Source organism: Acipenser ruthenus, chromosome 36, assembly GCF_902713425.1.
Source record: "Acipenser ruthenus chromosome 36, fAciRut3.2 maternal haplotype, whole genome shotgun sequence".
NCBI classification, from domain to species: Eukaryota; Metazoa; Chordata; class Actinopteri; order Acipenseriformes; family Acipenseridae; genus Acipenser; species Acipenser ruthenus.
In genome coordinates this window covers 10,810,430-10,833,971 of record NC_081224.1, presented here as the reverse complement: position 1 = coordinate 10,833,971, position 23,542 = coordinate 10,810,430, and the positions used below count along the sequence as shown (strand labels likewise).

Sequence of the window (23,542 nt, the reverse complement as noted above, 5' to 3'; positions counted from 1 at the left end):
GAGGGGGAGAGGGGGAGGAGGGGAGGGAGTGGAGGAGAGGGAGGGAGAGGGGAGGGAGAGGGGAGGGGAGGGGAGGGGGAATCTTGTTAATTATTATTATGTTACCATATGAGATAAATCGCTCTGCGCTGCAGGGAGATGGGGTTTGAAAGAATTACAAAATGCATGTAACGCACACACACACTTGTCTCAATAAAGCTACACATTACAAAAGTTCCCTTGACACAGTGTTTCTGGGTTTTTAATTTTTATTTTTAAAGTTCATTTTCCCCACAAGTAACGTCCAAAAAAAACAATGAAATGCTTCCTCTGGAAGCTGCTTCACGTTTAAAGGAACTACCCCAGAGTTTACTTTCAGAAATGAATTTGCCCGTGGCTGCGTTCTTGCTGTTTGCGTGTGCATTGAATCCTATCTACAACAGGACCCACCCACGTGTGTAATCTGGCTGGTTTGAAGGTCGTTTGTTGTTTGTAAATGCAAGCTCCATCTTTTACAATTCCTATCTTAGGACCTTGACCCTTCTAAAAGTTTACACAGGGTCAGACTTGCACTGATGCTGCAGTATTCCCCGGTGCATTTCCCATAGTTTACCACGGTTTGCTATAGATTTGTTTTTACTATGCTTTAGCGTATCTCTGTGCTTCCACGCTCATTTTCAAACACTACAGGTCAAGTGCATCGTGTGAATGTAATCGAGTTGGAGAAGCCTGTTCTAGAGATAATCTTTAATCACTAGGGCTGATGCAAGCCCAGGCACATCTCGCACTGATAAAACCTAGCAGTTTACTACCAGAGATAACGGGCTCCAGCACCAGCTGTGTGTGTGTGAGAGAGAGAGAGAGTCTGTGTGTGTATGTGTGTGTGTGTGTGTGTGTGAGTCTGTGTGTGTGAGAGTGTGTGTGAATGTGTGTGAGTCTGTGTGTGTGAGAGTGTGTGTGAGAGAGTCTGTGTGTGTGTGTGAGTGTGTGTGTGTGAGTCTGTGTGTGAGTCTGTGTGTGTGAATGTGTGTGTGTGTGTGTGAATGTGTGTGAGTCTGTGTGTGTGAGAGTGTGTGAGAGAGTCTGTGTGTGTGTGTGAGTGTGTGTGTGTGAGAGTGTGTGTGAATGTGTGTGAGAGTGTGTGTGAGAGTGTGTGTGAGAGAGTCTGTGTGTGAGTCTGTGTGTGTGAATGTGTGTGAGTCTGTGTGTGTGAGAGTGTGTGAGAGAGTCTGTGTGTGTGTGTGAGTGTGTGTGTGTGAGAGTGTGTGTGAATGTGTGTGAGAGTGTGTGTGAGAGTGTGTGTGTGTGAGTCTGTGTGTGAGTCTGTGTGTGTGAATGTGTGTGTGTGTGTGTGAATGTGTGTGAGTCTGTGTGTGTGAGAGTGTGTGAGAGAGTCTGTGTGTGTGTGTGAGTGTGTGTGTGTGAGAGTGTGTGTGAATGTGTGTGAGAGTGTGTGTGAGAGTGTGTGTGAGAGAGTCTGTGTGTGTGTGTGAGTGTGTGTGTGTGAGTCTGTGTGTGTGAGTCTCTGTGTGTGAGAGAGACTGTGTGTGAGAGTGTGTGTGTGTGAGAGACTGTGTGTGAGAGTCTCTGTGTGTGAGAGTGTGTGTGTGAGAGAGACTGTGTGTGTGTGTGAGAGAGACTGTGTGAGAGTCTGTGTGAGAGTGTGTGTGTGAGAGAGACTGTGTGTGAGAGTCTGTGTGAGAGTGTGTGTGTGAGAGAGACTGTGTGTGAGAGTCTGTGTGAGAGTGTGTGTGTGAGAGAGACTGTGTGTGAGAGTGTGTGTGTGTGTGTGTGTGAGAGAGTCTGTGTCTGTGTGAGAGAGAGTCTGTGTGTGAGAGTCTGTGTGTGTGTGTGTGTGAGAGAGTGTGTGTGTGTGTCTGTGTGTGAGAGAGAGAGAGTCTGTGTGTGTGTGTGAGAGTGTGTGTGTGAGAGTCTGTGTGTGTGAGAGAGAGAGAGTCTGTGTGTGTGTGTGTGTGAGAGAGTGTGTGTGTGTGTCTGTGTGTGAGAGAGAGAGAGTCTGTGTGTGTGTGTGAGAGAGAGTCTGTGTGTGTGAGAGAGAGAGAGTCTGTGTGTGTGTGTGTGTGAGAGAGTGTGTGTGTGTGTCTGTGTGTGAGAGAGAGAGAGTCTGTGTGTGTGTGTGAGAGTGTGTGTGTGAGAGTCTGTGTGTGTGAGAGAGAGAGAGTCTGTGTGTGTGTGTGTGTGTGTGTGTGTGTGTGAGAGTGTGTGTGAGAGTCTGTGTGTTCTTTGATGCCAGTGATAACACACGGCCACTGACAGTTGCTGGAATTGTAAGCTGCAGAGACTTTGACTTTTGCTATAAAATGACAACATCCATGCGCTTTCTCGATTGTTTTTTTTTTCACCTTATCAGTACATACAAACTTCACGGCGAGAAGTCTTTTTTCATGGAGTTACACTTACTGCTTGGCTGAACTACCATTTCACAAACATTTAATTAACACAACTGGATATTTATTGAACACATTCAAACATTTAAAAGACATTGAAAAAGACTTGTTTGCCTTAGAATGTACAGCATATCTCAGTTCAGCGCTACAGTTATGGATGATAGAATTTATAAAATATCTAAAACAAAACGTACAGAATACAGATAATAAAGCCCTTTTTCAAGCTTAGTTTCGCTGTCTAGCCCATCATGACAAAAAGGGAGATGTCATATATTCCGGAATGCCTGTCGGAGACTCAGTTTGACACGTTAGTCACGTTGAAGACCGGGCGACTCCTCCCCAGCCGGCTCCGACCTCCCCTCCTCCTTACAGAAGATCTCCTCCAGCCGCAGCTCTCGCTCCCAGTCGGGTCTCTCGCCGTGACGGAGGTATCTGCAGTATCGCACCTCTCTCAGGGCCTCCTCCAGGGGCGCGGCTGCCCAATCCTTCCTCTGCCTCCCTCTCCTCTCCTCTCCCGCCTGCTCCTGCCCCGCCCCCTCCTCCGTAGCCACGGTAACGCACTCCTCGGACACGCCCCCCTTTAGGAGGTCCAGGTCGGACAGGAAGCTGTTGATTCTCTTCTGGAAGTCCTCTGGGACGGTAATCAAGGAGCGCCGCCTGTTTAAATATCAAACCAAGGAATCAGTGTGGATTTCCCAGTCTGATGGTTTCACAGTCCTTTGGGATCTCGACCAGGGCTGGGTTCGAGTGCCAGTGCATCTGCATTTGAATGCAAAATCATGAATTACACAGTATTCGCATTTGAATGATTTCAAATGCATCTGAACAATCCATCAAATGCCTTTAGCAAGCGCTACCGTGTAACCAAATCCAAGCGCAATTAACCACACAGCGGTTTGCGACACCTTGAAGCAAATCGCAAGGTTAATTAAGAACTTCCAAGTGTCTGAAGTCATTTCAGAACTGATTACACGAGGAGCCTGATGAAAGGAGTTTGTTAAAACAGGGAGCAGTTTGAATTGATCAAGAAAAGCTGCCCCTTTTTGATTGTTCCCTTTGCAATTATCGATGTGAAGTTTCAGTCTGTATTTTGCCAAATGCATTTGAATAATCTTTCAAAACAGGACGCTCACAGATAGAGCACCAGACCTTATCAAATACAGCTCTGGCAAAAAAAAGTTTTGCAGCAGCTAGAATTTTGAACAGACCTACCTGGCCAGCAAGTCTGCTCTGGAGCTCAGCAGGGGAGCCACCTGCAGGGACGGGAGCGAGAGGCGTTTTCGGAAGAGGTGAGGTTTGGGAAAGTCGGGACGGAATTCCACAGCTAGATTCTCCAAAGAGGGGGTCTTTTCTGTTCGGGATGGGAGGACAAGAGATGGGAATCAAGTGAAAATCCAAATCGGGGAACCCCGTCTCACAATTTATATATGAGGAGGCTGTGTGGTCCAGTGGTTAAAGAAAAGGGCCTGTAACCAGGAGGTCCCGGGTTCAAATCCCACCTCAGCCACGGACTCATTGTGTGACCCTGAGCAAGTCACTTAACATTGTGCTCGTCTTTCGGGTGAGACGGTTGTAAGTAAAATAATAATAATAATAATAATATCACCAAGAACAGAGGGGGGTCTTCAGCTGATAAACACCAGCTAATATTTCAGTACAGACCCTACATTTCCACTCTCGTGCGCCATTTCCAATGCTGTTGGACATTTCCCCCCAGAGCTGTGCCGAAGCCCCCTCCTCACCCGTACGTATCTGCAGCAGCTCCTGCCTCAGCTGCCTCCTCTCCTCCTGCAGCAAGGCGAGGCGTCTCCCGCAGCGCTGCTCCAGGGAGCTCAGGCTGCGGCTCAGCCTCTGCTCCGCGTGCTTGTTCCTCCTCTCCGCCAGCTCGGCGCGCTGCCCCCGCTGCATCTCTCAGTCTCACCGCGCCTCGAAGCTGGAGCAGAAACACACAGCGAGACTGCAGCGAGCGCAAGAAACTCCACAGATACTTAAATATAGAATAAATGATCTTATCAAAGCTGTCACAGATTGATTTATACACTTCTCCAGTTTGCTTGTACACACTTAGCGCGATAATAAACCATACAATGGAGGCAGTACCGACAACCAGGCTTTACCTTTTGTTGGTAGTATTTCAGCGTGCTGTAGTTTACTGTAGTTTACTGCAGTTGGCCAGATTGCTAATCTCTGCCACTGGGGATGAAGTCCTGTGCGTGGGGATATAGCGGAGGGAAGCGGTCGTACTTAAATACTGTACGTCACGCTCCTCAGTCACGACTGGAGCGCACAGGGGGGTATGGAATTGATAAAGTGGGGCACATATGACCTCTAGTAGAAGAGATGGATGTTCACTGTCTGGAACAACGATGCAAACCCCCAGCAAGAAACTGACAGCGTTTAGATATTGCTAGGAAAAAACAGAGAGCAAGCAGAGTTCTCAAAGTTCCGCTTCACGCACGCGCATTTAGGTAAGATACATAAGACAGGCACTCATCGGTGCGAGTGAGAAACAGCTACCGGAATCCTCTCCTGACCACAGACCATCGCCCTGTCTGAGCTTTCCCCCAGAGAATTAGGAAACCGATCACCGTCTGGTTTCTGTTGATAAGGAGGCGCTACACTGCTGTGTCGAACGATACCTGTTTACAGGTGTGTGGCCACAGCGGACCGAGTTCTCTGTGGGGAGGAACAACGTCAAGTGGGAGCCACTGGTGGACCCCCGGAAGGTGCTGATGCCACCACTGCACATCAAATTGGGCCTTATGAAACAATTTGTCAGAGCTCTAGATAAGGAGTCGGCAGCCTTCAAGTACCTTCAAGACTTCTTCTCTAAGCTGTCTGGGCAAAGGTCAAAGCCGATGTCTTCATCGGAACACAGATGAAGATCCTGGAGTGCAATGAATTCCCCAAGAAGCTCACTAGTAAGGAGAAAGCGGCTTGGAACAGCTTTGTCGCAGTGGTTCGGGGCTTCCTGGGCAATCACAAGGCCGAAAACTATGTGGAGCTGGTTGAGGTGAAGAACTACGGCACAATGGGCTGTAGGATGTCCCTCAAAGTCCATATCCTTGATGCTCATCTTGATAAATTCAAGGAGAACATGGGAGCGTACTCGGAGGAGCAAGGCGAGCGCTTCCACCAGGATATACTGGACTTTGAACATCGCTACCAAGGACAGTATAACGAGAACATGATGGGAGACTACATTTGGGGGCTGATTCGTGAAAGTGATTTACAGTATAATCGTAAATCTCGAAAAACTACTCACTTCTAAATCTTTTGTAGTCATTTTTGTGTTACTTTAGTATGAATACATGTTAATTTGGATTCATATGTTGTTTTTTTCTGACTTTATGTTTTCTCATTGGAAATAGGTACATTTCAAAATATCACTGTCCTGGTCACAAAAGCAAAGTTTGTGGGGAATAACAGCCATTTTCTATACTTTTGAGGCATAAGCAATTAGGAAATAACACTTACTACCCAGGAACAAAAATTGTGTTCCATAGTGTAATGCAATCGGTAAATGAAAGCTCGCTAACATAGCAGCTGGTATCGTGCGCACTCATTCCAGACATCACACGAGTTTCCTTAAATTAAATTGTGATTAATAATCCGCAGTGACGTGTTCATTCTATAGCATTGAGTCCATACTGCTGACAGAACGTGATCACGCGGATATAGCTTTTAATCTGGCGGGGGATGTGTGTTGCTAATTTAATTAAGACACTATCGGCCATCTCTTTGTACAGCAGGTGCTAGGATCCTGAAATAGCATGAAAATGAACATAATTTAGCTATTTTATTTATCATGTAATCAAAGAAACTACAAAATGAAATCACAGAAGTCTACCGGAAGCCATAATAGTAGTACAGTATTTCATGTTAGATTTTAAAATATCACATTTTTCAATTGTTGTCAGTTTTTCGTTAAGTAGATGGAAAACTACACAGCGGTGTGTAATTCAATATGTTAACGTGACATTATTCAGCAGGTTTCATTCGACTTCATGAAGTTAATTCTAGGGTGATGCTAAATTTTGTATAACGTGAATAAATATAAAAAGATAATACTGGATTTATTTATTAAATTTTTAGCCACAATACTTCATATTAGTGTTAATTATTGTAGTTCCTTAGATGTGTTTTCTTGCTAAACTAGTTAGAGTATTGTAATCATTATAAAACAGCATTTTAAAAATAAATTATGGTTTAAAATGTGTTTTCTTACAGTGCATTCGGGTGTTTTATAAAATTCTGCACAGGTAAAAGCATCCAAGACTTACTTGAGTTCTTGAAGCGGCGATAGTCGACCTGATTCAGCCAGTTGAAAAAAATAAGTTCCAAATTGAAGTGACTCTTGAGTTTTGAAGCGTACTTCTGAAGTCCTGATCTGTATTTATCCAGAGGAACTCACTGTCGCAATTCCTTCACTCCGTTACCGTGCCGACCGGTTTGAAACCATCCGGGAGGCGAGAGTCGCTGACAGGCAGGTAATCCAGACTGGGGGAGTTTGCAGGAATCGTGTGTAAATCGCACCCAGCGCTTGAGCAAACACTGCCTGACACTTTGGCAAACAGACGATCCTGTCTTTTAGAAGGTTATCAAACGCGGCCTGCTAATATGTTTCTGTACACAGATTGTAAACTTGCGATCCTTGCAAATTGCGTGTAGGGTCTATTTGAAACTCCGCCGGGCTAAATATGGGTGTAGTGCATCTCGGATTAAAATTAACACAGACAGGAGGTCTAACTAATGCATCCTCCAAGATTAAGAGGTTTTTTTTTTTTTTTTTTTAAGTACGTTTCTTAATTGTTGATAGGTAATTGGTTCATTTCGACCCTGGTGTTGCAGAGCGGCGATTGGCTGAATAAGACAAAAACTGACAAATATTGAAAAATGTGACATTTCGAAATCTAACATGAAATACTGTACTGCTATTATGGCTTCTGGCACACATTTGCGATATAATTTTGTAGTTTCTTTGTTAAATAAAATATCTGCCTTATGTTCATATTATTATTATTATTATTATTATTATTATTATTATTATTATTATTATTATTATTATTATTGTCTCTCAGCTCTAACATTGATAGGTGATGCATCACTTTTGTCCACAGCTGTATTTGATAAGGTCTGGCGCTCTTTTTGTGACGATGCTGTTTCATGACACTTTTTCTTAACAGTTTATTGCTGTTCTAGAATATCGTGTTAATAGTTTGGAACATCACTCCCGACGTTCTGAAACGTGACGTGGAGTCCAGTCCTCCAGCACCGGGTTCTGAGATGGACTGTCTCTTCTCTATTGGACTAGTCCGTGTTACGCCTGCTTCGGGTCACAGAAAGCAAACAGGTCATGTTGAGAGATATTTGCATTGATTCCTTTACGAGCATGTCTCTGCCGCAGCCGATTGCAGCATCGTTGCACATGAAAGGACATCGTGTTAGAAGCAAATACAGCGTGCAATTAACCTTTAGATAGATAGATAGATAGATAGATAGAGATAGATAGATAGATAGATAGATAGACAGATAGATAGATATTCTTACTTCACCTGGAGTTAAGAATCAAAACAGAATATATACTAGAACCCAGATATTGATTTATATATATATATATATATATGAAGAAAAGTATATTTTAATAATTATACAACACCGTTATGTATTAGCTTTGACTGGATTGGATTCTAAAGAGTCCGACCGACTGCCGTTGTCTCTTCAAACGAATTGGGATCTTTAAACTCGGGGTGCTTCTCGTCTCAATCTAGAGCAGTCACGCTGGTGTGTTAAAAGTTTATTTAGAAATCGTACAGTCGATTATATTGCGATAATATTACTTTTATAGTATTGACAGCCAATTCATAGTGTGCGTCTGATGCACTGACAGCGTAAGATTTAGATATTTAAAAAAAGCGTTCTCTTCTCTTACTGTCCCGGGATGGCTTATTGCAATCCCGGGACACGTTCCTCAAAACCAGGACGATCCAGGGAAAACAGGGGCAGGTGGAAACCCTCGAGTCGTAATAATATAACATGCACGACGTATTTTGGGGGGTAAAAACGACTCACGGTTAAACCGTGCCGTGTTGGGCACGGAACCTTTCGTTGCCATTAGTTGCGTGCGTCAGCGAGACCCTTGCGTGCATATCCGCTTTACTTCCGCCCTCTTCTTTTTCCCCAACCACGTGTGTTTACTTTCGTGTCTCTTTTTTCCTCCCTGCATGGCTGCTAGCGGTGTGTCTGCCGCCTCTGTAGCCGGTGCAGGAGCCCTCAGCTCTGGCATGGCAGCGGGGAGAGCCGCCGCCGCTTCTGCTGCAGCAGCCCCGCTCGCCCTGCGCATCGTGGCGGAATGTCCGGTGAGCAAAGCCCGGGCGTGCGAGCTCACTCTCCCGCACTGCACGGTGAGCACCCCGGTGTTCATGCCGGTGGGGACGCAGGGCACGCTGAAGGGAATCACGTCGAGCCAGCTGGAAGCGCTCGGCTGTCAGATATGCCTCGGCAACACCTACCATCTGGGCATGAGACCGGTATGTACACGTGGTGTTGCATGGCTGACCACGCAGGTGACCCGCTAATCTGACACTGTTTCGGGTGAGGTACAACCAAAAAAAAAAATAACATACGTTTTTATTAGGGGTCTGATTGTTCAAACTGCACCCGCCACGTGATCATTTCAGTAATATAGTGAGTTCTGAATCCTAGGATCGGGTGCAAGGATAGCGTGAGTTTCAAGCCGCGAAGACCCTTTTGCAATTGATTCCTGTCCTGCATTTTAAAAAAAGTGCAGGACTGGAAATGGGTGGACTTCAAACGGGTTTCAAAGGAGAGCAAGCTTGTGTACCTACAGCTAAAATGACTGTACCTTTTGGGGAATATAAACATACCGAACTTCGCCTACAAGGTATGATGCACAGGAGGCTGTAAACAGAACATTGGAAAAGAGATAAGCCATAGAAACTGCAGGATTCAATTCCATCTTGTTTTTAAACGGGTCTAATCTGCTTGTGTTAATCTGCTTTTAAAAACTGTACATGCAGCCCAGCAGTACCAACAGTTATTTATTTTTTTTTTTTTTAGGGTCCTGAGCTCATTAAGAAAGCCAGCGGTCTGCACGGCTTTATGGACTGGAAACGCAACCTCCTGACGGTGAGCTGGGCTTCAGTTAAAGTCTCTGAATGTCCTCTGGGGTCAGCCGGGCAGCGATGCCTGCATGCGAGGCACAGAGAGTATCGAACCACATCGAGCAGCAGGATTTATGGAAACAGTTGGTTGGAATAATTGGATGTTTGTCCCAGCACTATTGGTTAATAAGCGTGTGTGTGTGTGTCCGTGCGTGGGTGCGTGTGTGCTCCCTCCCTCCCCAGGACAGCGGAGGGTTCCAGATGGTGTCCCTGGTGGAGCTGTCGGAGGTGACGGAAGAGGGGGTGCGTTTCCGCTCCCCGTACGACGGCAAAGAGATCCTGCTCACTCCCGAAGAGTCCATCGGCATTCAGAACTCTCTGGGTACCTTCATCACAATAATATACCTAATTGAGGGTAGTTTTGAAACCCAGGACTGGGCGCAGCTGTGGTCAAAAGTTCAGCATCACTTAGAATTTTAGGTTTGAGATATAATTAAAAAAAACCAGAAAAAAAAACCACATGAACATAATTTAGATATTTTATTTAACATCATGTAATAAAATAAAACTATGAAATGATATTGCAAAAGTCTTAGAATAGCAGTACAGTATTTCATGTTAGATTTTGAAATGTCACATTATTTCAATTTATGTCAGTTTGTCATTAAGTATATGGAAAACTACAAAGCAGTGTGGAGTAGTGGTTAGGGGCTCTGGACTCTTCACCGGAGGGTCGTGGGTTCAATCCCAGGTGGGGGACACTGCTGCTGTACCCTTGAGCAAGGTACTTTACCTAGATTGCTCCAGTAAAAACCCAACTGTATAAATGGGTAATTGTATGTAAAAATAATGTGATATCTTGTAACAATTGTAAGTCGTCCTGGATAAGGGGTGTCGGCTAAGAAATAAATAATAATAATAATAATAATAATAATAATAATAATAATAATAATAATAATAATAATAATAATTCATTATGTTAAGGTAACGGCAGGTTTCATTCGACTCTATGAAGCAGAGTGAGTTTGTTCTGTCGGGTGATGCAGAGCGTTTGGCCAGCGCTGTAGTGTGGGTTTCTTCCCCTGCGTGTGGGATGTTTGGGTCACAGTGAGTTCAGCTCGGACTGCACTGTCTTTACCTGAGTGCCTCGCTCCTCCTCTCTGTGGTCAGGCTCGGATATCATGATGCAGCTGGATGATGTGGTGAGCAGCACTGTGACAGGACCCCGTGTGGAGGAGGCGATGCACAGGTCAGTCTGTGTGTCTGTCTGTCTGTCAGTCAGTCTCTGTAAGTCTATCTCTGTGTCAGTCTGTCTGTCTGTCAGTATGTCTGTGTCTGTCTGTCAGCCTGTCTGTCTGTCTCTCTCTCTGTCAGCCTGTCAGTCTGTCTGTCTGTCTGTGTCTGTCTGTCTGTCAGTCTCTGTAAGTCTATGTCTGTGTCAGTCTGTCTGTCTGTCACTCTCTCTCTGTCAGCCTGTTAGTCTGTCTGTCTGTCTGTGTCTGTCTGTCAGTCTCTGTAAGTCTATCTCTGTGTCAGTCTGTCTGTCTGTCAGTATGTCTGTGTCTGTCTGTCAGCCTGTCTGTCTATCACTCTCTCTCTGTCAGCCTGTCAGTCTGTCTGTCTGTCTGTGTCTGTCTGTCAGTCTCTGTAAGTCTATCTCTGTGTCAGTCTGTCTGTCTGTCAGTATGTCTGTGTCTGTCTGTCAGCCTGTCTGTCTCTGTCTGTCTCTCTGTCTGTCTCAGTCTGTCTTTCTCTGCCTGTCAGTCTGTCTGTCTGACTCTGTGTCTGTCAGTCTGTCTGTCTGTCAGTCTCTGTATGTGTCTGTCTATCTGTGTGTCGCACTGCAGACCTAGGAGTCAGTTCCCTTAAAGATTCATTAAAATGTGAGAATTCCTTATATATATATATATATATATATATATATATAATTTCTAATCCTGCTGCTTCTCGCCACTGTGGAAGTCTGACCCGTGTGTTTCAACCTACCCTCAACAACCCTGTGCTCTAAGTGCATGCTGTAGATAATGAAACGCCTTTACTGTTGAGAGATGAGAAACCCGGGATCATTTCTGAATGACAGCTACAGTTTCAAGCAGCATTGTTAGCCTCATATCAGAACCAGCTCCAGCAGGTGAGGACTAACAAAGCCATCGTTTACTGCAGCGTGCCACAGTGGTGCTCCCTGCAGGCTAAAGGCTAATATAAGACTCAAAGGCCATTGTTTGTCTTTCACTAAAAATGTATTGAATTTGTGCAGAAGACCTTGATAAAGCTGTTTGTGGCGCACCAGCTGTGCACCTGTGAAGGCGTGTCGAGTTTTGCAGATTTTGAAAACTGCTTCTGACGAAGGTGTTTTTTTTTTTTTGGTTTTTTTTTAAATATCGTTTTCACCCCAGATCTATCCGGTGGTTGGATCGCTGCATCAAGGCCAATGGAAACCCAGACAGACAGAACCTGTTTGCCATCATTCAAGGGGGGCTGGACCCAGAACTCAGGAAGACGTGCCTGGAAGGTGCGTGCCAATCACTGGGCTGCTTTCAGAGATTTGTATGAGAACTGTTACAAAGTGAGTGCAGGGACGGAAATCAGACTCCTGTTGCACAGCAGAGTCACCCATTCCAGGTTTTACTACCAGCTGATTTTTATTTATTTTTTTATTTATTTCTTAGCAGACGCCCTTATCCAGGGCGACTTACAATCGTAAGCAAATACATTTCAAGTGTTACAATACAAGTAATACAATAAGAGCAAGAAATACAATAACTTTTGTTCAAGCAAAGTACAAGTGTGACAAACCACAATTCAATAATACAGCAGATAATAGTGATAGTTACATCAGGATGTGATTAAATACAAAGTACTACAGGTTAAACACTTGGCAGATTACAGTATTTTGAAGTACAGGATTAAATGCAGTAAAATAGGGGGCAGGTAAGAGCAAAATGAAGCACATTTAAATGAAGGGTGATAGTGTCCCAGGATACAAACAGAGGAGTTCTACAGGTGCTCTTTGAAGAGGTGAGTCTTAAGGAGGCGCCGGAATGTGGTCAGGGACTGGGCAGTCCTGACATCTGTAGGAAGGTCATTCCACCACTGCGGAGCAAGGGTGGAGAAGGAGCGGGCTCTGGAGGCAGGGGAGCGTAGGGGATTAGTGGGTGACAAGCTCAGATGTGTCTCGTTATTAAAATCCTAGTGAAACCAGGAACGGATCAAACCGCTGTGCAGCGGGAGCATTATTTCCAGCCCTGGAATATAGTTTATTATTATTTGCTTATTTAGCAGACGCCTTTATCCAAGGCGACTTACAGAGACTAGGGTGTGTGAACTATGCATCAGCTGCAGAGTCACTTACAACTACGTCTCACCCGAAAGACGGAGCACAAGGAGGTTAAGTGACTTCCTCAGGGTCACACGAGTCAGTGGCTGAGCTGGGATTTGAACCGGGGACCTCCTGGTTACAAGCCCTTTTCTTTAACCACTGGACCACACAGCCTCCCCTAAACTGTTTCTGTTCTTAGTTGGAACCCCAGAATTCTTGGCTGGAATGTTTTTTTTCCTGTTCTTTGCTCCGTAGAGATGACGAAGAGAGCGGTCCCTGGCTTCGCTATCGGGGGGCTGAGCGGCGGGGAGGAGAAGGAGCATTTCTGGAAGATGGTGACCCTCAGCACAGACCACCTTCCCCGGGAGAAACCTCGATACCTCATGGGAGTCGGGTAACACTGCCTGCTCTGTAGGGTTCAGCGAGACAGTCCGTGTGAGCGCCATTGCAAACAAATGCACAACTAATGTCTCGCCTGCGTGTGTGTTCGGGTCTTCTTTTAACCCTTAGCGGTCCATTTATTCAGTGCGTCTCAGGCGCGTCAGGTCCAATTTATTTTCACATGCACAGTTTATTTTAGACGCGCTGTTTAAAAGTATTTTTTTTCACAGTAAAACAGGTTTAAAAGTCTCTGCATATCAACAGGACACTCAGTACTGCATCTCCAGCCCCGCTCCTTGTTCGCTGTATTTTTCACATACCTCTTCATAGTCGTGCATACCGATAAATCATCTCCTGATCACTCGTTTTATCACCAAACTCCTCAATAATGTGATCCAAGTCATTATTTTATTACTATAACATCTCAAAAAGCTCTGCAGATGTCTGTGATATTCTTTGAGCGCTGGATGCAGAAGCAGCTATCTTGTTTGTGTATGTCCATGTTATCTATGTGGTGTCGGGGCGATCTGTATTCATGAGATACGCCCCCTTTTTTTTTCGGCTTCTCTCGGCTCCTATCGGTCTCACTCGGCCATTGAATGTTTTTCTCAGCTTTTTCCGGAGAAAAAACGACTAGAGACCTGCTTTTTGCGTCTATTTGATGATGTCGGACAGGGTCCGACATGGACCGGAAAGGGTTAAAAATGATTTTATTAATTGGCTGGAAGACAAAAGTGTAATTCGCACTATACGGTAAACACCGTCCTGCCCCCCTCCCTTTCCCTGTTAAAAGACAGGAGAGGAACGCTCTTCTGTACAGTAAGTGTGTTCATTATTTCAGACTTCACTCGTGCTTTGGTTTCCTTTGAGTCTTTTTTGATCCAGCCCATTTATAAATTTTGTTCTGGGAACGAATGAAAACAGCGGTCGGTTTTGCCACCAAATGCATTTTGAAGCAGCGTCTGTTGGAGTATTTGAGCACCTCTGGTATCCCACGCAGTGGTTCTGCATCGATAGTGAATTGATAACGTTCTGGCATGCCTTCCCTTATGGAAGAGTTTACCGTGGTTTGGGCTGTTTTTTTTAATGTCCTTTACCACACCTCACGGAGCTTTACAATGCTCACCTATGCAATGCATTAGTAAGACCTCATCTAGGATACTGTGTTCAGTTCTGGTCACCTCGTTACAAAAAGGATATTGCTGCTCTAGAAAGAGTGCAAAGAAGAGCAACCAGAATTATCCCGGGTTTAAAAGGCATGTCGTATGCAGACAGGCTCAAAGAATTGAATCTATTCAGTCTTGAACAAAGAAGACTACACAGTGATCTGATTCAAGCATTCAAAATCCTAAAAGGTATAGACAATGTCGACCCAGGGGACTTTTTTGACCTGAGAAAAGAAACAAGGACCAGGGGTCACAAATGGAGATTAGATAAAGGGGCATTCAGAACAGAAAACAGGAGGCACTTTTTTTACACAGAGAATTGTGAGGGTCTGGAACCAACTCCCCAGTAATGTTGTTGAAGCTGACACCCTGGGATCCTTCAAGAAGCTGCTTGATGAGATTCTAGGATCAATGAGCTACTAACAACCAAACGAGAGGGAATTAGCGTGAGTATCTGCAGAGCCCTGGTGTGACTGTGAGTCAAGCGTGGCGCCGACCCAAATCGCACCACTGGTCAAAATTGCAGCCCGCAGTGTTCTGTTAAAATGAGGAATTGTCATTGATGCTTCAGAGTAATAATCATTCAGCTGCTTTCACCTGAAGCCAGTTTCATTGACCGAACAGAAGAGCGGCTTCAGTTTAAGTGATGTGCTGTCCCTGTGCGGAGAAGCTCGTTCTCACGATCGCTCCTGTTCGTTTCAGGTACGCGACGGACCTGGTGGTGTGTGTGGCTCTGGGCTGTGACATGTTCGACTGTGTCTTTCCCACCAGAACTGCAGTGAGTACCGTACAGCAGAACTGAAACCAACATGCGGGCCAGATAACACGCATTATAATCATGCCTGCAGTCTCATAGGCACCACTGCCTTCTGGGGGATGATGGGATTTGTAGTTCCACTGTTTGTTTGACTTGATGAGATTTGTAGTTCCACTGTTTGACTTGATGGGATTTGTAGTTCCACTGTTAGGCTTGGTGGGATTTGTAGTTTTTTGGGGGGTTTTTTGCAGACGCCTTTATCCAAGGCGACTTACAGAGACTAGGGTGTGTGAACTATGCATCAGCTGCAGAGTCACTTACAACTACGTCTCACCCGAAAGACGGAGCACAAGGAGGTTAAGTGACTTGCTCAGGGTCACACAATGAGTCAGTGGCTGAGGTGGGATTTGAACCAGAGACCTCCTGGTTACAAGCCCTTTTCTTTAACCACTGGACCACACAGCCTCCACACAGTTCCACTGTTAGACTTGGTGGGATTTGTAGTTCCACTGTTAGACTTGATGGGATTTGTAGTTTCACTGTTAGAATTGTTATGTAGAGAGAGAGAGAGAGAGAGAGAGAGAGAGAGGTATGAATATTGTAGAGCAGTTTGAACCCTGGTCCTCGGAGACCCCTGTGTCTGCTGTTTTTCATTCCAACTGAGCTCTCAATTACTTAACTATCCCCTTAATTGAACTCATACTTCACTTAATTAGGTATTTTTAATTGTTTTCAGCTCTTAAACATTGGGGATTTCAACTTAACTGAACATGTTATTTATAACTTGAAATCTACAACTTATTAGGAGCTGAGAACAATTAAAAAAAGGTGTAATTACACTAATTGTTAGTTCAGTTAAGGGCTTAGTAATTGAGAGCTCAGATGGAATGAAGCGTAGAAGACACACAGGGGGGTCCCCCAGGCACCGCTGTTGTCGGGGGAGAGCTCGGCCCTCACGGCTGTTTTTCGTGTTTTTGTTGCAGAGGTTTGGCTCAGCGCTGGTCCCCTGGGGTTCCCTGCAGTTGAAACACAAGCAGTTTGCAAAAGACTTCCAGCCCATTGACTCGGACTGCGAGTGCGCCACCTGCAGGAGGTAAGAGGAATCGCCAGGGCATTCCCCATCGGTCTCCAACCAGCAGCAAAATACTTCCTTTGTTTTTCTCTCTTTCTTTCTCTTCTTTCTCTCCTCTGTCAGCGAGTCTGGTTTATTAAGCTCTTGTTCCCTCTCTGCCCCCCCCCCCCCAGGTACAGCCGTGCCTTCCTTCACGCCTTGTTTAAGAGTGACACGGCTGCCATGCACCACATCACAGTGCACAACATTGCGTACCAGGTATGTATCTGTGTGTCACTGCACCTCTTACACACTGTCCTGTACCAGATCTGTATCTGTGTGTCACTGCACCTCTTACACACTGTCCTGTACCAGATCTGTATCTGTGTGTCACTGCACCTCTTGCACACTGTCCTGTACCAGATCTGTATCTGTGTGTCACTGCACCTCTTACACACTGTCCTGTACCAGATCTGTATCTGTGTGTCACTGCACCTCTTACACACCGTCCTGTACCAGATCTGTATCTGTGTGTCACTGCACCTCTTGCACACTGTCCTGTACCAGATCTGGATCTGTGTGTCACTGCACCTCTTACACACTGTCCTGTACCAGATCTGGATCTGTGTGTCACTGCACCTCTTACACACTGTCCTGTACCAGATCTGGATCTGTGTGTCACTGCACCTCTTACACACTGTCCTGTACCAGACCTGTATCTGTGTGTCACTGCACCTCTTACACACTGTCCTGTACCAGATCTGGATCTGTGTGTCACTGCACCTCTTACACACTGTCCTGTACCAGATCTGGATCTGTGTGTCACTGCACCTCTTACACACTGTCCTGTACCAGATCTGGATCTGTGTGTCACTGCACCTCTTACACACTGTCCTGTACCAGATCTGGATCTGTGTGTCACTGCACCTCTTACACACTGTCCTGTACCAGATCTGGATCTGTGTGGCACTGCACCTCTTACACACTGTCCTGTCTGGTGCTTCAAGTAATTGCAGGGTTGGGCACTAGAGGACGACACAGACTTAGAAACTCACTCTAGCCATGTGGTAAGTGATCAGTTCAGAATTGGTCCTGGGTATTTCATGTGTGTAGTGGTGCTTGTGGAAAGGCCCTCCAGGACGGTGATTGGACACCCCTGCCCTAGTCATTAACAGCAGTAAAATGCACACACGTGTTTCTCATTGTCCGCGCTAGTCTTTACCAGCCCCCCCTCTCTCTCCCTCTCCCTTCCTCCCTCTCTCCCTCCCCCTCTTCCTCTCCCTCTCCCCGTCTCTCTCTCTCTCTCTCCCTCACCCTCTTCCTCTCCCTCTCCCCGTCTCTCTCTCTCCCTCTCCCTCTCTGTCTCTCTCCCTCTCCCTTTCTCCCCCTCTCCCATTCCCTCCTTCTCCCTGTCTCTCCCTCTCTCCCTTTCTCCCCCTCTCCCCGTCTCTCCCATTCCCTCCCTCTCCCTCTCCTCGTCTCTTCCTCTCTCTCTCTCCCTCTCCCTCCCTCTCTCCCATTCCCTCTCCCTCTCCCATTCTCCCCCTCTTCCTCTCCCCCCCTCTCCCTCTCCCTCTCCCTCTCCCTCTCCCTCTCCCTCTCTCTTCAGATGTCTCTGATGCGCTCGGTCCGGCAGAGCATCGTGGAGCAGAGCTTCCCTGCCTTCGTGCGCCGCTTCATGGAGAGGATGTACAGCAGCCAGGAGAAGTACCCGAGCTGGGCCGTGGAGGCGCTGGCATCAGTGGGCATCACACTGGAGTGAGGAGGCATTGAGGGACTGATCCAGACACACACACACACACACACAGTGAGGAGGCGTTGAGAGACTGATCCAGACACACACACACACACACACACACAGTGAGGAGGCGTTGAGAGACTGATCCAGACACACTCACACACATACACTGACACACACACACAGTGAGGAGGCGTTGAGGGACTGATCCAGACACACACAGACACAGACAGACAGACAGACACACACACAGACACACACACACAGCAGCCCTATCAAGAAAACCACGCGATATTTTTACACATAGTATGTGACAAAATCTGCAACCATTTCTGTACAAATTTCAGAACACCATACAGTTCCCAAACCCAGCGCCGAGTAGGGAAACGAAATGGTAAAAGTGATTTTGATTTTTACAGAAAGTCTCGCGTGTACCCCAGCCTGGGCCCCTGTTAGCGCAGTATATTGCTTCAAATGTTGTTTTTTGTTTTTTAATTCCCCTGATCTATACCATGTTGTATCGCCACCTGTTGCTCAGAACTGGTATTACACATTCAGGTGAATTTTATTTTAGGGTTGATCCAGGTTTTTAATGCGTTTTTTAAATAAACTTTTGGATTTTAAAACTTTTATTTCTTGTCGTGTCAGTCGATGAAAAACCTGAAACTACAGTTTCAACACCGTGGTAGTGCAGTAATTGAACCGGGGCTCGTTTGGGGCTGCAGATAGTGGCGTTGATATCGAAGGATGTCTTTATACCGACGTCAATGGAAGCAGATTAAATTAAAGAGGGGGCCCTAATTGTGACGTCGTCTTTTTACTGAGGTGCTCTTTAGGGTTGGGGTTATGTTATGAGGTTGTATTTGTAATGCTGAGGGGACACGAAGCCGCTTTTTCAGGATCAGCTTCATATTCCCTCAAATTAAAAAAAAAAAAAGGTCATTTATATAAGGAAATTCGTCTTTCGTACATTAAATATAAACACAGACAACGTTTCCTTACAAAAAACAACATGGCCATTGCTAAATGAACATGGATAGGGGGAAATAATCTACTTTTTTTCAATTAATAACGTTGTCTTGTCTAGAGGATTATTATTTATTATTATTATTATTATTATTATTATTATTTGGGTTCGGACAGGTTGCTATGGGAACCCGTGTGTGACGCCGTGCAAGGCCTCCTCTCGCTTCATGCATTTTCAACGCAGTCCTAATTAAACTTTTGCAATTGATTTCAGACCGGGGACCTGTAAAGCACAGCGCTCTGCCTCGGCAGGTTACGTTCACTTTTAAATTGAAATGTGGGTGCCTTGCTGACAGTTTGATTTACGCTGCGGCATTTTCTTTTCAGCCTTTTTTTTTTTTTCCATTTTGTCACTTATCTCTGTGTACTTATGCTGCAGGACCGAGCCTTAGTTTTCTATGCAAATATTGAAAATGACATTTTCAATTAGCTTTGCTTTATAACCTCCTGCTCCTGCAAGGACCAGAGCATAAAACATAATCAAATTTCGGGGGCCTTTCTGTATCTTTAGCTTTATAAATACAGTCTTTATACAATATGTGACACGTTTAAAGATGCAGCAAAATCAATGACCTCAGTGCCAGTCAGATTTGTGAGTAATAAAAAAAGAAACCACATTACATAATTGTAATTTTAATTAATGTTAATTGAATTTTAAGCTATACGCCTATTATTATTATTATTATTATTATTATTATTATTATTATTATTATTAGTCTCGTAAATATGTTCAACTGTTAATTGTCTGATGAGGAAAACTAATACAAGATCTAGTAAGAGAATACTGATATAAAAAAAATATATTCTGTCGCTATACGTAGCCTGTTCTCTGCTCACTAAATCACTGAGGCGCCGTTTCAGATAAAGGTGTGTCAAACATACAACCATGGGTCATCGGCGCAAAGGAGTATGCGATATATACAGCTCGGGAGAAATGTGTCTATTGAGTGAATATGGTATTCTAAAAACAAGTGTCATTTATAACTCCCTGTAATACTCCGTTGTAAATAGTCTCCGAAGTGCAACGAAGCTAGGACGATTTGGTAGGCGTGGTGCGCCAGTGGTTAAAGAAAGAGGCTTGATCCCAGTCGGATGAGGGTCTGGTTCATACTTCTGTCGCAGATGAATGCGACACGTCAGGCGCAGACAGCTGTAAAAACTGAACTCCGACATTTTTCAACATTATCCGACCCTATGCGATTTCAGGTCTCATACGCGTGGCAAAATGGTCTGTACGACTTTCCAAAAGACGTAAAACCGAGGTTCTGTTGTAAGTGACTCTGCAGCAGCGGCAATTGATGCAGAGTTCACCCCCTAGGCTCTGTGTTAGTCGCTTTGGATAAAAGCGTCTGCTAATGATGGCTAATTGATATAAGTGACTGTACATCAATGTTAACAGACCGGATCTGAAAATCCTGTACTGTATCAACAAACCGAATGATTTCACATCAGCGGCGCTGTCCACTGTAGAAAAGGTGCTGAAATACATCAACAAAAATCATTTTAAAAAGTAGTCTACTTTTTGCAAGTCGATGCAATGGAATACGTACTTTTATAATATATATATATATATATAAACTGCTGTTTCTGAGGATTATAGCCTATATATTATACGCGATGAACTCTAAACACTAAAACAAATTATTATTATTATTATTATTATTATTATTATTATTATTATTAACTGAAAGTCTGTTTTTGAAACTCCAATAAAAATCAGTTTGTAGCTCTTAGTACTTCACTGGAAGGTCTTGCACCCATTCCTATGTAAGAAACGACGTCGTGTGTGTGTGTGTGTGTGTGTTTACTTACATATATGAAGTAAATCACGTGCCGATGCATCTGTATTTTACAATGTAAACAGTGTGTGCATGTCTGTGTGTGTGTGTGGATTTGAAACGAGTAGGACGCGGTGATGATGATACATTCACAGCATCCTGGGGTGTGTGTGTTTTCTTCTCACACTCACTATAGTACTACAGCCGGAGACAGTGTCTGGCAAACATTTGAACAGCTTTAGTTTTTTTTTTTTTTTTTTATGATCCCGAAGTGTGTATCTGAGAGATGATAACGCCGCTCAGTCGTTTATACCGTTAAATAAACACGTCGACTCTTTGCAGACACTCCGTGCGCAACAGCTGCTGCGCTTCATGGTAACTACCGCTAATATTTGAACCCAAACAGCCGACAGGATAAACGCAGCGGTTTTCACTCAATAGTAAAAACAGGACGGGGGGGGGGTCGCTCTGTTTGTCTGTGTTGTTTCTAGGACCGGTTTAAGCGCTATACGAATCCAGTGCACGACAGAAAGCTGCGCGGGTAAGCAACTGGTGAGCGCGTAAGAAGTGAGAGAGAGTGTGTGTTTGTTTCTGCGAGACTCGCTTCTCTTCCCCCAGTTCAAAATCCTCAGGAAACGGTCGACGGCTGTTTTGGAGACCCGGAGCGGTGTGTTGTCTCCAGCGGCGTGTTGCTAGCCGCAGAAGCCGGTCCCTGGGGAACCATGGCAGAACTGGAGAAGGAGGTTCTGCCGCTGCCGCCGCGGTACCGGTTCCGAGACCTGCTGCTTGGAGACTGGCAAGCGGACGACAGGTAGGGAACTTGTTAAAGGGGGTGCACTGTTTATAATATAATTCCTGTTCTAATGAAATATACTGCGCAGGGTAATTGTAAAAACGTTGGATTAAATAAATCCCATCGTTTTATTTTTTAATTTCGTCTCGCCTTGAGAGAGACCGGCGGGGCTGAAACAGCCACGGTCTCCCCCACAAGCACTGAGCCGGCTGGGCAGCCCGTTCTCGGGGCACCGGCGACGTGTGTTTGATGGTGCGGAAAGGAGACCCGGCGCTTTCCCTTCATCGCTGCAATTCTTTTTAACCCCTTCAGGTACACGAGGAATCGAGAGCTCGTTCAAACGGTTTCTTCTTCAAATCCATTTGAGAGCGACTCGAGCATCGCGAGGAGGACACTGACAGTGTGGATGACCAGATCCAACCTGTCAGTACATTTTAAACCCTGGTGCTTCGTGCTCCTCATTGCAATAATAATAATAATAATGTTTAAAAAAAATGTTAGCATCGTTTTTTTTATTTGTGGGACGATTTCCATTATCACACACTGATGCATTTGTTAAATAAAGCATGCATTCTGTTATATAAAAAAAGGCGAATTTACCTGCCCTCTTTTGTCACTGGGGCAAAGACAGCCTATGTGGGTTTTATAGAGAGCAGGTGATGGGGGCTTGGTTGGTAGGTGCTTCTGCATCTCAACAAATCACTCAAAGCAAATAACGGTAGCAATGTTCCGTCAATTTAAACTTTTCTCGCTTTCAAATTCAGTGCTGACCGAACAGTGTCGCCTTATTGACAATATGACGGCGGCTGTTTCTTTGTTTAATTGCCCCGTCCTTTAAATCGTGGTGCTGAAGAAGGCAGAAGTACAACAACACAAACACATAAACCACGGTTTTTATTATGTGTGTCTGCGGGCTTGTTTACGAGCGAAACAAACAGATTCGTCTCGGTGTGTGTCAGACTTGTGCGAGAAGCTAACATTCTGTTTCATCGATCGCGTTAGTGATAAAAAAAAATATATATATATATATAGAATAATAAATCCAGTCTGTGCTGCAAAACGTAGACGTGTTTGTACGCACGGTACATCACGTTGCGATTTTTAGCTTTGAGATGTGCTGATGCGAAATAGATTTTAATTTGTTAGGGCTTAAGTGCACATGTTATACCAGAAGTCATGGCGACCTATCTGACAGCTGATTGGCTGAGTTACTGACGGCTATATCTTGGAATCACCAGGGAGGTTCGGATCAAATGTGCTCATAATAAACAGGGTAACCGGAGCGGTCATGTGTGGTTATTTTTTTACAGCGTGTAAATGTGTTTATCAGTTCCGTCCCATTAACAGTGCAGTTTAACTGTGATTGCTGGAAGAATATCCCTCGAACTGAAGCCGAACAAACACGCGGTCTTTAAGGAAAGTGTAATAAAATCGCATTGAAGCGCATAAATACACCAGCATTTAATAGCGCTGCTGTGTGAGGACGTTGCTTCTGAACAAATCCCACGGATTGTAAAACAGCCACTGAGAGTCATACACGTTTAAAATGAAATAACAGGCAGAAAACGCCTCTTTAACTGATACAAGAAGCCTTGCATTTCAAACTACTTTGTTTTCATACACAGCGGCCCCTCTGTATTTTTCTACTCATCAAAAATATATATATATTTATATAAATAAAATCAGTGTATATAGGACTTTTACAATGTACCGTCAGAATGCCTGTACAGCGAATTAACCAAACGAGTGCTTTATAAGATCTGTGAAATATCTAGAGAGGTCTGTATACACGAAAACAAGAAATACGTTACATTAATTATTATTAAAAATCATAGATGAAGAAAAAAAATAGCAAATATATTAAATGGTTACTTTTCACAGGTTTTTACAAAGGAGGACATGGACAACACGCCCCACATGGTGACCTGTTCCTATCCAATTTTAAATAACTTTAGCATAACGGAGGCAGAAGTGTTAAAGGGACTAGGAGCTCTTAAAATAAACAAATCCCCTGGGCCAGAT

At 44.7% G+C, this 23,542-nt stretch overlaps 3 protein-coding genes across 3 annotated transcripts in view; 2 read left to right on the top strand and 1 right to left on the bottom strand.

Annotated features, from left to right (window-relative positions):
- Positions 1-2,429: 2,429 nt before the first annotated feature.
- Positions 2,430-7,153, bottom strand: LOC117409809 (uncharacterized). Its single transcript, XM_059008059.1, has 4 exons — positions 6,671-7,153; positions 4,130-4,320; positions 3,600-3,738; positions 2,430-3,044 (listed from the first exon to the last, which is right to left on the bottom strand). The coding sequence occupies exons 2-4, from the start codon at positions 4,293-4,295 to the stop codon at positions 2,696-2,698; spliced, it is 654 nt and encodes a 217-aa protein (XP_058864042.1). The 5' UTR covers positions 4,296-4,320; positions 6,671-7,153; the 3' UTR covers positions 2,430-2,695.
- A 1,359-nt stretch (positions 7,154-8,512) lies between these two features.
- On the top strand, positions 8,513-18,553 carry LOC117409793 (queuine tRNA-ribosyltransferase catalytic subunit 1). Its single transcript, XM_059008058.1, has 10 exons — positions 8,513-8,917; positions 9,468-9,536; positions 9,755-9,893; positions 10,682-10,760; positions 11,908-12,023; positions 13,086-13,224; positions 15,080-15,155; positions 16,118-16,227; positions 16,380-16,464; positions 17,795-18,553. The coding sequence occupies exons 1-10, from the start codon at positions 8,612-8,614 to the stop codon at positions 17,945-17,947; spliced, it is 1,272 nt and encodes a 423-aa protein (XP_058864041.1). The 5' UTR covers positions 8,513-8,611; the 3' UTR covers positions 17,948-18,553.
- A 2,445-nt stretch (positions 18,554-20,998) lies between these two features.
- The window catches only part of LOC117966852 (potassium channel subfamily T member 2-like), a 95,616-nt gene continuing 93,072 nt past the window's right edge, over positions 20,999-23,542 (top strand). The window contains exon 1 of the mRNA XM_059007956.1: positions 20,999-21,538. Coding sequence (XP_058863939.1) covers positions 21,450-21,538 — 89 coding nt within the window. The 5' untranslated portion in view covers positions 20,999-21,449. The remainder of the gene's footprint in view (positions 21,539-23,542) is intronic.

Excerpts from the sequence above, each read along its gene's own strand:
- LOC117409809 (XM_059008059.1), bottom strand. The coding sequence starts at position 4,295 with ATGCAGCGGGGGCAGCGCGCCGAGCTGGCGGAGAGGAGGAACAAGCAC. Across the intron at positions 3,739-4,129 it reads GCTGCTGCAGATACGTACGG|AAAAGACCCCCTCTTTGGAG; the intron begins GTGAGGAGGGGG and ends CATCCCGAACAG. Across the intron at positions 3,045-3,599 it reads AGAGCAGACTTGCTGGCCAG|GCGGCGCTCCTTGATTACCG; the intron begins GTAGGTCTGTTC and ends ATATTTAAACAG.
- LOC117409793 (XM_059008058.1), top strand. The coding sequence starts at position 8,612 with ATGGCTGCTAGCGGTGTGTCTGCCGCCTCTGTAGCCGGTGCAGGAGCC. Across the intron at positions 9,537-9,754 it reads GGAAACGCAACCTCCTGACG|GACAGCGGAGGGTTCCAGAT; the intron begins GTGAGCTGGGCT and ends CTCCCTCCCCAG. Across the intron at positions 10,761-11,907 it reads GTGGAGGAGGCGATGCACAG|ATCTATCCGGTGGTTGGATC; the intron begins GTCAGTCTGTGT and ends TTTTCACCCCAG.